This window comes from Ammospiza nelsoni, chromosome 17 (assembly GCF_027579445.1).
Source record: "Ammospiza nelsoni isolate bAmmNel1 chromosome 17, bAmmNel1.pri, whole genome shotgun sequence".
In the NCBI taxonomy this organism is placed as follows: domain Eukaryota; kingdom Metazoa; phylum Chordata; class Aves; order Passeriformes; family Passerellidae; genus Ammospiza; species Ammospiza nelsoni.
In genome coordinates, this window is record NC_080649.1 from 14,420,555 (window position 1) to 14,432,845 (window position 12,291).

Below are 12,291 nucleotides of genomic sequence, written 5' to 3' on the forward strand. Positions count from 1 at the left end.
ATTTCTTGTCATTTCCTCTCATCCTTCCCCAGTGCACAATCCCAGGGTGTTCTGACCCCACAGCTCTGCTCAGGGTGGGCATGGGCTGAACTGGCTGTGCTTGGGAAAGAAGCAAAAGTGGAGAATCTGCTGTGGAGCAAAGGGTGTCAGACAAGGCCAGGAGAACAAACTGATTTCCTGCAGCCCCTGGTCTGACCCTCCTGCTTTTATGTTCTGCAGTCCTGATCCTAACCAGTGTCTGGAGTTCAGGAGAAGCAGGGGGTGTGTGTGTGGGGGGGTTCCTGCCATTTGTGAGTTCAAAAAGCAAAGCTCTGGCATTTGTGATCCATCACTTTACATCAGCTGAAGAATTAAAACGTGGCTCCTCATCCCAGGGTATTTATGACCCTGCTGTTCTTGCTTGTGTCAGTGCTTCCTCCTGATCCAGATGTCCCCCTGAAGGAACAGCCCTCCTGTGACCTGCTGGATGTCACAGGAGGAGCTGCTGGCCAGTAAAACAAATGTACCTAGTAGCAATAATGGAGGTCCCAAATACACTGGCAACTCTGACTGACCAAGGAAATCAGAATTAGCATGAGGCACTGCTGATGGAAGAACATTTTTCTGTTCATCTCTGGTCAAGAAAGGTAAACTGAGCCTGGAACAGTCAGAGGAATGACATGAGGATGGCTGGGGAAATGGAGAATCCTCTCAAGAGTTAAACCAGACCTTGGCTCCTTTGACCCAAAGCTGAGAAACAAATCTGATTTCTGATAAACACTTCAGGGTAGGAAAGGTCAGAGGTGTAAAAAGAGTTACTTAAAATAAAGTCCAGATAATGGCACAGGAACAATTGGGCACAAAGTGGGCACAAAATGGGCACTGCTTGGTGTCTGAGCTCTAGATTTTGGAATCTTTAGTACACCAGCAGTGTGACGGTGTTCACATGGGCCTGAGGATGAGGGAAGAGATGAGGCTGTTTTCAGAAGGCTTGATTATTTATTATTTTATTATATATATTATATTAAAACTATACTAAAAGAATAGAAGAAAGGATTTAACCAGAAGGCTGGCTAAGAATAGAAAAAGAAAGAATGATAACAAAGGTTTGTGGCTCGGACAGAGAGTCCAAGCCAGCTGACTGTGATTGGCCATTAATTAGAAACAACCACGTGAGACCAATCACAGATGCACCTGTTGCATTCCACAGCAGCAGATAATCAATGTTTGCATTTTGTTCCTGAGGCCTTTCAGCTTCTCAGGAGGAAAAATCCTAAGGAAAGGATTTTCCATAAAAGATGTCTGCGACACCAGCAGTGTTTGAAAGAGGAGAGGAGACAAGGAGCAGCAGCAGATTTGCTTACTCACAACTTTCCCTCCCAGCCAAAGGAAAGCTGGGGTGTTCCCAGTGCTCACCAGCTCCTCATGATCTGTTCATTTCTGATTTTTCTCAGGATCCAGCTGCTGTAGAAGCTCACTGTGCCTACCTGACCTCAGGCACTGCCCTGGTGCTGTGCCTGCAGAGACCCAATGCTGTGAAGAAGCTGCTGGATCTCCTGGGACCAGAGGATCCTCAGCTGGCCCAGGCACTGGATCCACGCCTCTGGAGGGCTCAGTATGGCACCAGCACAGTCCAGAATGGATTTTATGGTAGGTTTTTGTAAAAGAAAACTCCAAAGGCTCAGATATACAAAAAGCCAATGTGTTATGTTATGTTTGTTCCCTCCTGTCACTGGATCTGTCACTACAGATCCAGCCTTGGCAGGCACTGCAGGACATTATTCCCCAAGAAACTCTCCCTGTGTTCTTGGTGGCTGAGCTGAGTGTGTCTCAAGCAATGAAATATTCTCCCAGAAGATAAATTCCAAAAGGCTTCCTCCCGGAGCAGCCCCAGCTCTGCCTTTATCAGAACACATTTCCTTTGATCTCTCTTTGCTTGGTCATTTTGTACTTTTAGCTTGGTTATTTTGGAATTATTCCCAAGAACCCATCTGTCTTCCCTGCCTGTGTGTCCCTTCCTGATGTCTCCATTACCCATTGGCCAGCTCCAAGATTTCCCAAAGACTCCAGGACATGCTGTAACATCTCCCAGTGCTGGGGGCTGGCAGGACAGAGGTGACCCAAACCTGCTGAGGCAAGCAGGGAAACTCAGCAGCATCTGGAAAGGCTCTTTGCAGCTGGCACATGGGCAGAGGCACAGGGCAAAGGCAGCATCCTTGGAATTCTGCCCCATCCCAGCTCCTCTGCCAGCAGGGAGGCACTGGGATGTGTGTGGGGGGTGGGAAAGGATGGGAAAATGGGAAATATCCCTGGAGAGAGCAGTCTGTAGAGAGCCCAACATCATTGCCACAAGGAGGGGAGGGTGTCATTCCAAAATTCACATGGAATTAAGGATGGTTAGCTCCCTGCCTGTGTGTGTCCTTAGGAATATAAAAGGAATACAGAAAAATAAAGCAATAATTTCTGTAAATTCAGGTGAGCTGGCAGGCACTGTGTGCCCAGAGTCCCAGAGGAACTTTCCTGACAAGATCCATTGGATTGTTTGGCTTTTCCCATTGTGCCTGGGCTGTGAAGTCACTCCCTATTTCCATCCATGTCAGGTGGGCTGCTGAGAACTGGCAGGGAGGGAAGGAGCCACAGCTTGGGAGAGAGAACCAGGCCCTTGCTGCAGAACCTCAGGACTTGGGATCTCAGGAGAGATCCCACAGGATTTGTGGGAGTGACTGAAGAGCAGGATCTACTTGTACAAAAAAAAAAAAAAAAAACAAACAAAAAAAAAACAATCAGGGCTCTCCAGCCAATACTTTTCCATTTCCAGCCCCTGCTTCTCTTGCTCTTGAGATGAATGGCTGGATTGTGTATCCAGATTGCTCTGAAACTCCTCAGGCATGGCTAAGAATGGGTAATAAACATCCCAAATTTCATGTGTTTACTACAGCTGGAGCATCCCCAGCATAGCTCAGTGAAAATGAGCAAGGGGAGCTGAGTCTCATCCCATTTCTGTTGGGAGTTACAGGGAGATCCTTGGATGTTCTGACCCCCTTCAGCCCCCCAGGCTGGGATCTGAGGTTGCTCTGAGCTGAGCCCAGGACTGGCCCACAGAGCCCTCCCTGCACCCATTGCAGGAACAGGGATGAGCTGGAGCTAACTCTGATGGACCTGCCCATCTGCTCTGCCCTGGAGCCATCTATCCATGAGCAAAGGAGTGTTCCCAACCCCCTGCACCTCCCACAGCTTTTCCTCCAACACAGTTAAGCTGGAAGAACCTTCAGTGAGTAACTGGGGGACTGTGCAAGCCCATCCTCCTTTCCTAGCAGGGAATACCAGGCTTTCCTAGCTTTGCTCCAGCTGAGGAAGAACTTCAGTTAATGCCTGAAGCAGAGCAAACTCCTACTATTTCCTCCCAAAGTGACAAAGGAAATGCAACTGAGATGAAGATGGGGTTCCAGGGAGACTGGTGATCCAAGAAATGCAGCTTTAAACCTGTAAGGCTGAGCTGCAGAGGTGAACCTGCAGCCTCCCATCTCCTCTGGGCTTGGGAAGTCATTGGACAGTGCTTTTTGTGCTTTTCCTTGCATCCAAAGAGCTCTTACATGTGCACCCTACACTGTCTTGTACCTTGAGCAAAGTGAGAGTAAAAGGCTCATTTGGCAGCATTTGTGTTCTCTGTAATGGCACCAGTGATGGAAGATTTGGTGTGGAGCTATGGAAAGGATCCAGCCCAGCTCATACACTGGGATTTAACACAACCTCAGGATTGTAAACTGCTGCCTTAAGGGCTCTGGCTATACAAACCCTGGAATTATGGTGCTCCAGCAGGGCTGAGTGCTCTCAGGTGGAATCCTGTGAATGGGCAGCCTCCAAGGTGGGAATATTTCAGAGGATATTTGTAACCAGGAGCATGGATCTGTGCCAGCACATTGACAATCTAGCTAAACTCCAATAGAAATAGCTTTTCCCTCTCTAATATTTTCCATCCACAAATCTCCAAACATTCTGAGTAATGCTTTATAACACTGTTGCTTTATAGGGAAATATGCTGAGCCTGGAGGGACCTCTCGAGTCACTGGGTTCAGTTAATTCCCTCACAGACAGCCCCATCACGTTTTCCCTTCCATGAGCACCCACCCCAACTGGAAGGATGTCACAGAGCCTAGAGAGCTAAAAATCTTCTTATATTTTCAAACTTAAATATAGCCACATACACTCTGTGCCCATTTGTTCCTGTGCCATTATCTGGACTTTATTTTAAGTAGCTCTTTTACACCTCTGACCTTTCCTACCCTGAAGTGTTTATCAGAAATCAGATTTGTTTCTCAGCTTTGAGTCGTGTTGGGTCAAAGGAGCCAAGGTCTGGTTTAACTCTTGAGAGGATTCTCCATTTCCCCAGCCATCCTCATGTCATTTCTCTGACTGTTCCAGGCTCAGTTTACCTTTCTTGACCAGAGGTGAACAGAAAAATGTTCTTCCATCAGCAGTGCCTCATGCTAATTCTGATTTCCTTGGTCAGTCAGAGTTACCAGTGTATTTGGGACCTCCATTATTGTTACTAAGTACATTTGTTTTACTGACCAGCAGCTCTTCCCCTTCAGTAAGGACAGCCTGGTATGATCCAGAAGCAAGGGAACAACAGGATTTAGAGCTGGAATTGAAAGGTTTCACAGCCTCCTGAACATGATTCCCTCAGCTCCACTGTTAGGAAATAGAAGGGGTCTTGTTTACAAGAGGAAGCTGCTGAGTGATAGTAGGACAAAATCAAAATACCAAGGAAGCAATGGAACTATTCTAAATATAATGGTTTAAAATGTTTGCTATTACTGTACAGAACAGCTGGCCTTTAAAGCAATTACTGCAGTGAGTTGCACATCATCAATCTCTCCAAAAGATGAGTGTGAGTCTAGAGAATGTTTAATTCATGGCCTGAGAGAATCTTCTCATTGTGTTTCTCTCTCAGGCTCCAGATCCTATGCACTGGCAGTCCAGGATGTGAAGCTGTTTTTCCCAGAAGGGCTGTGCTGTGCCCAGGCTCAGCCAGTGCAGGAGCAGGAGGTAGGAATGAGCCCCTTCCTGAGCTGACCCTGCCGTGCCACCCTGCTGTTTTGCTGTAGATAATGCAGCTCTGGGTGTGTTTCCTGAGCTGCCAGGCTCTCCTGGTCCTGGGCATGTTCCTCCCCCTGCACTGAGCCCAGCAGCCTCGGTGGGGAGGAGCTGCTGCAGATGTGTTTGTTCAGCAAGCTCTGCTGTGAATTTGGGAGGGCTCAGATCAGCATTGCTTTGGAGCAGGGACAGCAGCCTCACCCTGGCTGCTGAGCACTCTGCACCCAGGAGCTGGTTTTTACCAGCTTTGGATCATTCAGGGATGGGATGGCTGATGATGGGAAAATGATTGGGATGTGCTCAGCCAAGGGATGGAAATGTTTGAGTTTGCTGTGGCTCAGAGGTGATCCAGCTGAGATGCCCTCCCAGGAGATGAGCTCTGGAAATGGCCACATCTGTAACAGGCTTTATTTATGTGGGTGTGCAGCTCAGTGCAGGGCACACTGCCTGTCCCAGTTCATTCAGGAACACAGGGAGCTGCTGCACCCCAGTGTGGCACTGGGGAAAGCTGTCAGACCCTCCCAGGCTCTGTTTGAGCTCCTGGCCTTGAAAACCTGGGAGTGGAGACTTTAAAATGATGGCTGGATATGGGACCTTGAAAAGGATGATGAGATGCTGCACTGAATTAAACCTCAATTAAAAAGAAGAATGCTTGCAAAATGTTCTTGTCTCTCCAGACAAGCAGGTGTTTTCTAGGCTGGCAATTACAGAAGTACACCACAACAACAAAAGCTTCACAGCTTGCCTGAATCAATACTTGAGGAGCGTTATCCCTCCTCATTAGGTAATGTGTTCACATGACTTGCTTCTCCCTCCCTCCTGCAGATCCATAACCTGAAACACGACCCCATCCTCAGCCTGGGAATCAGGAAACAGCACAAGATCCTCACCCATGAGTCAGGAAAACACCCCAGTGTCCTGGGCTCTGAGCAGCCAGGCAGTCCTGGTAAGGAAATGTAACTCCTCTTATAGATTGGGGCTGCTATTGATTAATTGGACAGCAAGACAAACCATCTGGTGGCAGCAAGATTGGGTATTGATGTGCTTTCAGAAGGGAGAGACAGCTCTGAGCTGCAGAGAACAGCTCCAGGGGAGTCCAGCCTTTAACTGTTCACCTGCCAGCCCTTCAGGGCTTTACAGACAGAGCCGTCCATGAAGTCTGACCTTAACAGCAGCAGCAGAACAAGTACTGACAGCACAGCTGCAGTCAGAGCAGCACTGGTTCCTCTCTGAGCCCTCCCAGGTGTCTCAGCACACCCTGGTGGGTTGTGTCCATCCAGAGCCTGCCCTGGAGAGGCTGCAGGGCTGGGCAGGGTGAGCTGTGCTGTGCTGTGAGTAGATAAATATCAGCTGGTGCAGGGAGTGCTGCTGGCAGCGGGGCCAGAGGCCTCTCCTGAGCTGAGCTGAGCTCTCATTCAGCTCCCAGTGCTGCTGAGCAGCTGCCAGCTCCAGATGACTCCCAGCCATGGCCAGGCTGGCTTTGATTGGGAGCTGGAGCCTCAGCCAGGCTGACACTTTCTGAATGCAGCAGCTCCTCAAGGCTTTTCCTGCTGATTTGGCTTGATGGACATGTGTAAACACAGCTGTGCTGCAGGGCAGGAGATGGCTCTGCACGAGGGGATGCTCCCACCTTGGGATGCTGTGGATTGATCCCAAGCCTTTATAAACAAGCAGGGACCAGGTGAAAGCAACCCTGTGGTGGTCCCTGGGGAACAGAATTGTTTAGAACAATTATTCCCATTCCTGTAGCTTCAGGACTGATGTGGGCAGCTCAGAGAATGTTGCTGTGCTACACCTGATCACTGCAGTCCTTAATCCCAGCAGTGGAACCTCAGGATTGCTGTGGGTGGGAGAGGAGCAGGGTAAAAATGACAGAATCACAGCCCAGCCCTGCCTGACACAGGATTTTGAGGGGCATTGGTCACTTCCCAGCAGGTGCAGAAGTGCAAGGGGGGGTGGTAAATCAAGTCCTCTGCTCCTGGGGTGAACACCAAGTCACTTTTGTGCAAGGAGTCTCTAAAGGAAGATTTGTCCCAAGGTATTTGAGGAGGGTGTTTTCCCCATCATCTTAGTGCAGGTTTACTGTGATCAAATAATTTGATTTGTAGAAGAGATTACATAAAACAAAATAAAATAATAAACCAGCTTGTTGTGGAGAGAGCACAGGTACTCTGCAGGCTTTGCACAGCTCAGTGTCAGGAGCTAATCTCAAAATACATGCCCCTAATTTTCTGCTACACGAGGATATCTCAGCTTTGAAGATGCCTAAGCAGAGCAAAAAGGAAAGCTGTGTACAGCTCTGATGTGTTTGTGTCTCAGAAAATGTATTTCAAAGAGTTACTGCCCTGGAAAAGCAAGTCCACGTGATCTCTGAACTGTCAGGCACGATCTCATGAGTGCCTCCAGCAAAGCAGACACATCACTCACGTTCTGGGCTCTTCTTGGACACTAGAGGAAGCTCTTGCACACAAGGAAAGCTCCTTCCAGCAAATAATTATCACCAAGCTGCTGTCTAATGGACAGACAGATTTATCAGGAGGAAAATATGAAATACATTAAGCCTCACGTATGCTGAGCAGAATTACATTTGGGATTATAAAAGCAGCTGGATTAGCAGCTCTCTGTGCTTGGCAAAAATGGAAATGGGAGAGGAGCTCCTGTAGCAAACCAGCAGTTGTCCTTGTCTGACTCCTGAAATGGGGTCACTCCTGCTGTCTTGTGATCTCCAGACAGGGACAGAAAGGCGTGCAGCAGCTCGGGGTGGGCACCTCCCAGGGCACATCCCAGGACATCCTCGGGCACCTCCCAGGGCTCATCCCCAGGTTCATCCCCAGGCACATTCCAGGACATCCCAGGGCACCTCCCCAGGCACATCCCTGGGCAGCTCCCTGGGCTCATCCCCAGGCACATTCCAGAGCTCATCCCAGTGCTCATCACAGGGCACATCCCCAGGCTCATCCCAGGGCACATCTCCAGACACATCCCTGGGCATGTCCCAGGGCACCTCCCAAGCACATCCCAGGGCACTTCCCAGGACTTCCCCAGGGCACCTCCCAGGGCACATCCCCAGGCACATCCCAGGGCATCCCTGGGTACATCCCAGGGCACATCCCCAGGCTCATTCCAGGGCACATCCCAGGGCTTATCCCCAGGCACCTCCCTGGGCTCATCCCAGGATATCCTAGGGCACATCCCAGGGCACATCCCCGGGCGCCTCCCAGGACATCCCAGGGCTTATCCCCGGGCACCTCCCCAGGCACATCTCAGGGCACATCCCAGGATATCACAGGGCACCTCCCAGGGCACCTCCCTGGGCTCATCCCAGGATATCCAGGGTACATCGCTGGGCACATCCCTGGGCACCTCCCCTGGCACATCCCTGGGCAGCTCCCTGGGCTTAGCCCCAGGCACATCCCCAGGCACCTCCCAGAGCGCATCCCAGGGCACATCCCCGGGTTTGTCCCAAGGCACCTCTCAGGATATCCCTGGGCACCTCCAGGGGCACATCCCAGGCTCATCCCAGGGTACATGCCAGAATATCCCAGGGCTCATCCCTGGGCACATCCCCGGGCACCTCCCCACACACCTCCCAGGCCATCCCAACACCGCGGTGCCCCCGACTGCCACGGGCACATCTGTGCCAGGGCACTGAGAGGGCTCAGAGGTGCTGGGGGCAGAGAGCCAACAATGTTGTGTTCCTTTGCCAGCAGGTGAGGCCGTGCTGGAGCAGCTGTGGCCCAGCACGTGCCTGCTGCTGCCCGGGCTGATCCTGCGGGGCCCGGAGCCGCCGCCGTACGTGGCGCTGCTGGAGGAGCTCCTGGGCAGAGGCTTCCTGCTGACTGCAGCTCGGCTGGCTGTGCTGGACTCGGCCCAGGCTCTCTGCATCTCCCAGATGCTCAGCAGGGCCAAGGGCAGCGTTGCAGCAAAGGTATGGAACAGCTGGGGCTGGGCTTTGCTTCCTTGGCACTAAAGAGGAGCCTTGTAATGATGCCTTGCTGGGATGGTGCTGCCTCAGGCTGTGGTGGCACTATTGCAGCACTGCCTCTGAGCCCTGGCACCTCTGGTGAGGAATGTGAGCACTGGGGGTGCTTCCTGATGGTCCTGCATCCCTGGGAGCCCTCATGGGAATGGCCCATCCACCCCTCATTTATTGAATGTTTCATTCCAGTCAGCCATCACCCTGTTCTGTGTGCTCTGCTGCTGTCTCCTCTCTTGTTTCTCCATGGAAATACAGTTTCTATTTCCCTCTCTGTAATCACACCCCATTTTTTACAGGGGTAATTACAGGATTACCCCTGTAATCCCCTTCTACAATGCTAAAAATCCCTTTTTCTTCCTGGACTGTGCCCTGGAGCCTGAGGTTTTCCCATCTGGAGTGTTGCCTCCATTTCTGGGATTCCCAGCACAGAAAGGAGCTGGAGCTGCTTGGAACAGTGCAGAGGGGGCACCAGGATGATCAGAGGGATGGAGCAGCTCTGCTGGGAGGAAAGGCTGAGGGAATTGGGATTGTTCACCTGGAGAAGAAAAGGCTTTGGGGTGACCTGTGGCTTCCCAGTGTATGAAGGAGCAACAAGAAAGATGGAGAGAGACAATTTACAAGGAATGGAGGGACAGGACACAGGGAATGGCTCCCACTGCCAGAGGGCAGGGGATGGATGGGATATTGGGAAGGAATTGTTCCCTGGCACAAGGTGCCCAGAGCAGCTGTGGCTGCCCCTGGATCCCTGGCAGTGCCCAAGGCCAGGCTGGATGGGGAACCTGGGACAGTGGGAGGTGTCCCTGCCCATGGCAGGGGTGGGACAAGATGGGCTTTGAGGTCCCTTCCAGCCCAGGCCATTCTGTGGCTGTCAGCAGGTGCAGCCCTGGAGTTTGGCACAGGATGTGCTGCTGGGCTGAGCTGACATTGCTCCACACAACAGACAACCAGGCCCAGGCTCTTTTCCTCTTGGTGTAGGAGAAGCCCACCCTGTCAGGAACCTTGCCTGGGCAGAGCTGGGAGGTGGAATGTGCAGGAAAGTGCTGTCAGCAGCACAGAGTAAGCAAGGGGGAACAGTAGTGACAGTGGCAATCACCCAAGGGCTCTCAGACCACAGCAGCCCCTTCACAAAATACAAACATTTGGGCTTCCAGCTCTCAGTTCTAAGTCTTGGGTGTTATCTGTAATAGGAGCATGTAAGATCTATTCAGGTTGTGCTTTTAAAAACTGACACATCCCTTTGAAGTACATCTGTGTGGAACAGCAATTACATCTAGCAGGCAATTATTGTAAGCACTGCTTGCCTGTGCCCTGAGTCCCCTGAGGATCCATCCCCTGCACAGGGAATAATGTGCACAGCTCTCTAGGAAGGACACTGGGGGAGCAGAGCCATCCCTCCCTCCTCCTGTCAGAGATAAATGGCCCTGGGGTGTTTCCAGAAGGATCTGGCACAGCTGAGCCAAAGGTGAACGTCACAGCCTTTGCTCTCCCTTTCTAGGAGGGACATGGGCTGCTTCAAGTAATCAGTGTTTCTGCTCAAATATCTCAATATTTACCTGTCTTGGTGTTCCTGCTTCCAGCAGAGGTGGGGACTGAGTAACACACCCAGGCACTGCTGGTTTTCATGCAGAAAGGGCTGTGGGGATCACAAACACCTCAGACATGGCACTGCCTCTGCCTGGGGGGATCTGCTGCTCTGTGGCTCCTGTTCCTCACCCATCAGCCACACTCAGACTTGTTCAGGTGCAGAGCAGCACCAAAGCTCTGTTCCTCCCTCTCTTGCAGTGCTCCCTGCTGAAGGATGGGCTGTGCCTGGTGCTGGCAGCACAGTGGGACAGCTCTGTCACCTCCCTGGGCTCCCTGCTGGACAGGTAAGGAGGGCACCTCTTTTCTGTGCCTCTCACTCAAGGGCAGCCTGTTCTGGGTCAGTCACTGGTTATGGAATTGTTCAGGTTGGGAAAGATCAAGTTCACCGTTAATCCAGGCCCTCAAGTGCCACATCCACACATTTTAACTCTTCCAGGGATGGTGACCCCACCACTGCCCTGGCAGCTGTGCCAGTGCCTGACCACCCTTCCCATGAAGGAATTTTCCCAATATCCATCCTAAACCTCCCCTGGCACAGCCTGAGGCCATTTCCCCTTGTCCTTTCCCTGGAGCACAGCCTGACCCCCCCCCCAGCTATCCCCTCCTGTCAGGAGCTGTGCAGAGCCACAAGGTCCCCCCTGAGCCTCCTTTGCTCCAGGCTGAGCCCCTTCCCAGCTCCCTCAGCCCCTCCTGGTGCTCCAGCCCCTTCCCTGGACATGCCCCCAGTGCATCTTGTCATGAGTGGCCCCATACCTGAGAGTGTCCCCCAGTTTCCAAGCCATGTGTCCTCTACTCAGGACCTTTAAAACCCAAGTTGTGTCCTTTGTTAAGGACCTGCAGTGTCCATAAGGTTCCATGAATGCACAGAATTCTCTGAAATTAGGACTCACATTGGGAATAGACCTGCTGAATCAATAAAATTCCTAGGAGAAATATCTTAACAGATTTTATGTTTGCTGAGAAGGAAAAGAAAAAAAAAAAAAAAAAAAAAAAAAAACCAAACATAAAACCAAACCTTAAAATAAACACCAGAAAGCAAAATAAAAAATTAGCCTCTTAAATAAATCACCAGAAAAGCTGGGTAGAGGATATATAAGCCTGGAAAAACAAACAGAACCCCTCTGCAGGGACTGATTAGTGAAACAGAGTGATTAGCAGGGCAATTAACCCTGTGTTCCCCAGAGGGAAGGGCTCCCTGCACGGGGCTGCTGTTTGTCACTGGCATGAGCAGCTCTCACACATGGCTCCTCTGGCACAGGAACCAGAGTCAGGGCTGTGCCACATCCCTGCCAAAACCCCATCCTGGCTTGGGCTGTGCCCTCTGGAGCACTTCCAGAAAGTGCTGCCAGTGCATTCAGGAATGCTGGAGTTTCAGGGATCCAAGGGATCCAAGCTGAACATCCACATGGCTGCACCTCAGAGTTCTCACTCTGCAGAAATGTTCCCAGGGCCACACCTGGGAGGGATGGCTGGAACAAATTCCATTGGTAACTTTTCAAAAATGTTTTTATTCTATTGACAAGATTTTGACTTCCATTCATTTCAAATCACACCCTTGGGAGCCACATCCCAAACCTTCCTCTCTGCAAGGGGGGACAAACAGCCACTTAGCCAAGGCCTTTGTGGTGAGATTTCTCCCAGCTTTCTCTGGC

The 12,291-nt window shown here is 51.2% G+C and overlaps 1 protein-coding gene across 1 annotated transcript in view; it reads left to right on the top strand.

Annotated features, from left to right (window-relative positions):
* DNAAF8 (dynein axonemal assembly factor 8) overlaps positions 1-12,291 on the top strand; it is a 99,462-nt gene that overhangs the window by 79,107 nt on the left and 8,064 nt on the right. The window contains exons 26-30 of the mRNA XM_059484044.1: positions 1,434-1,629; positions 4,934-5,028; positions 5,902-6,022; positions 8,787-9,004; positions 10,838-10,891. Coding sequence (XP_059340027.1) covers positions 1,434-1,629; positions 4,934-5,028; positions 5,902-6,022; positions 8,787-9,004; positions 10,838-10,891 — 684 coding nt within the window. The remainder of the gene's footprint in view (positions 1-1,433; positions 1,630-4,933; positions 5,029-5,901; positions 6,023-8,786; positions 9,005-10,837; positions 10,892-12,291) is intronic.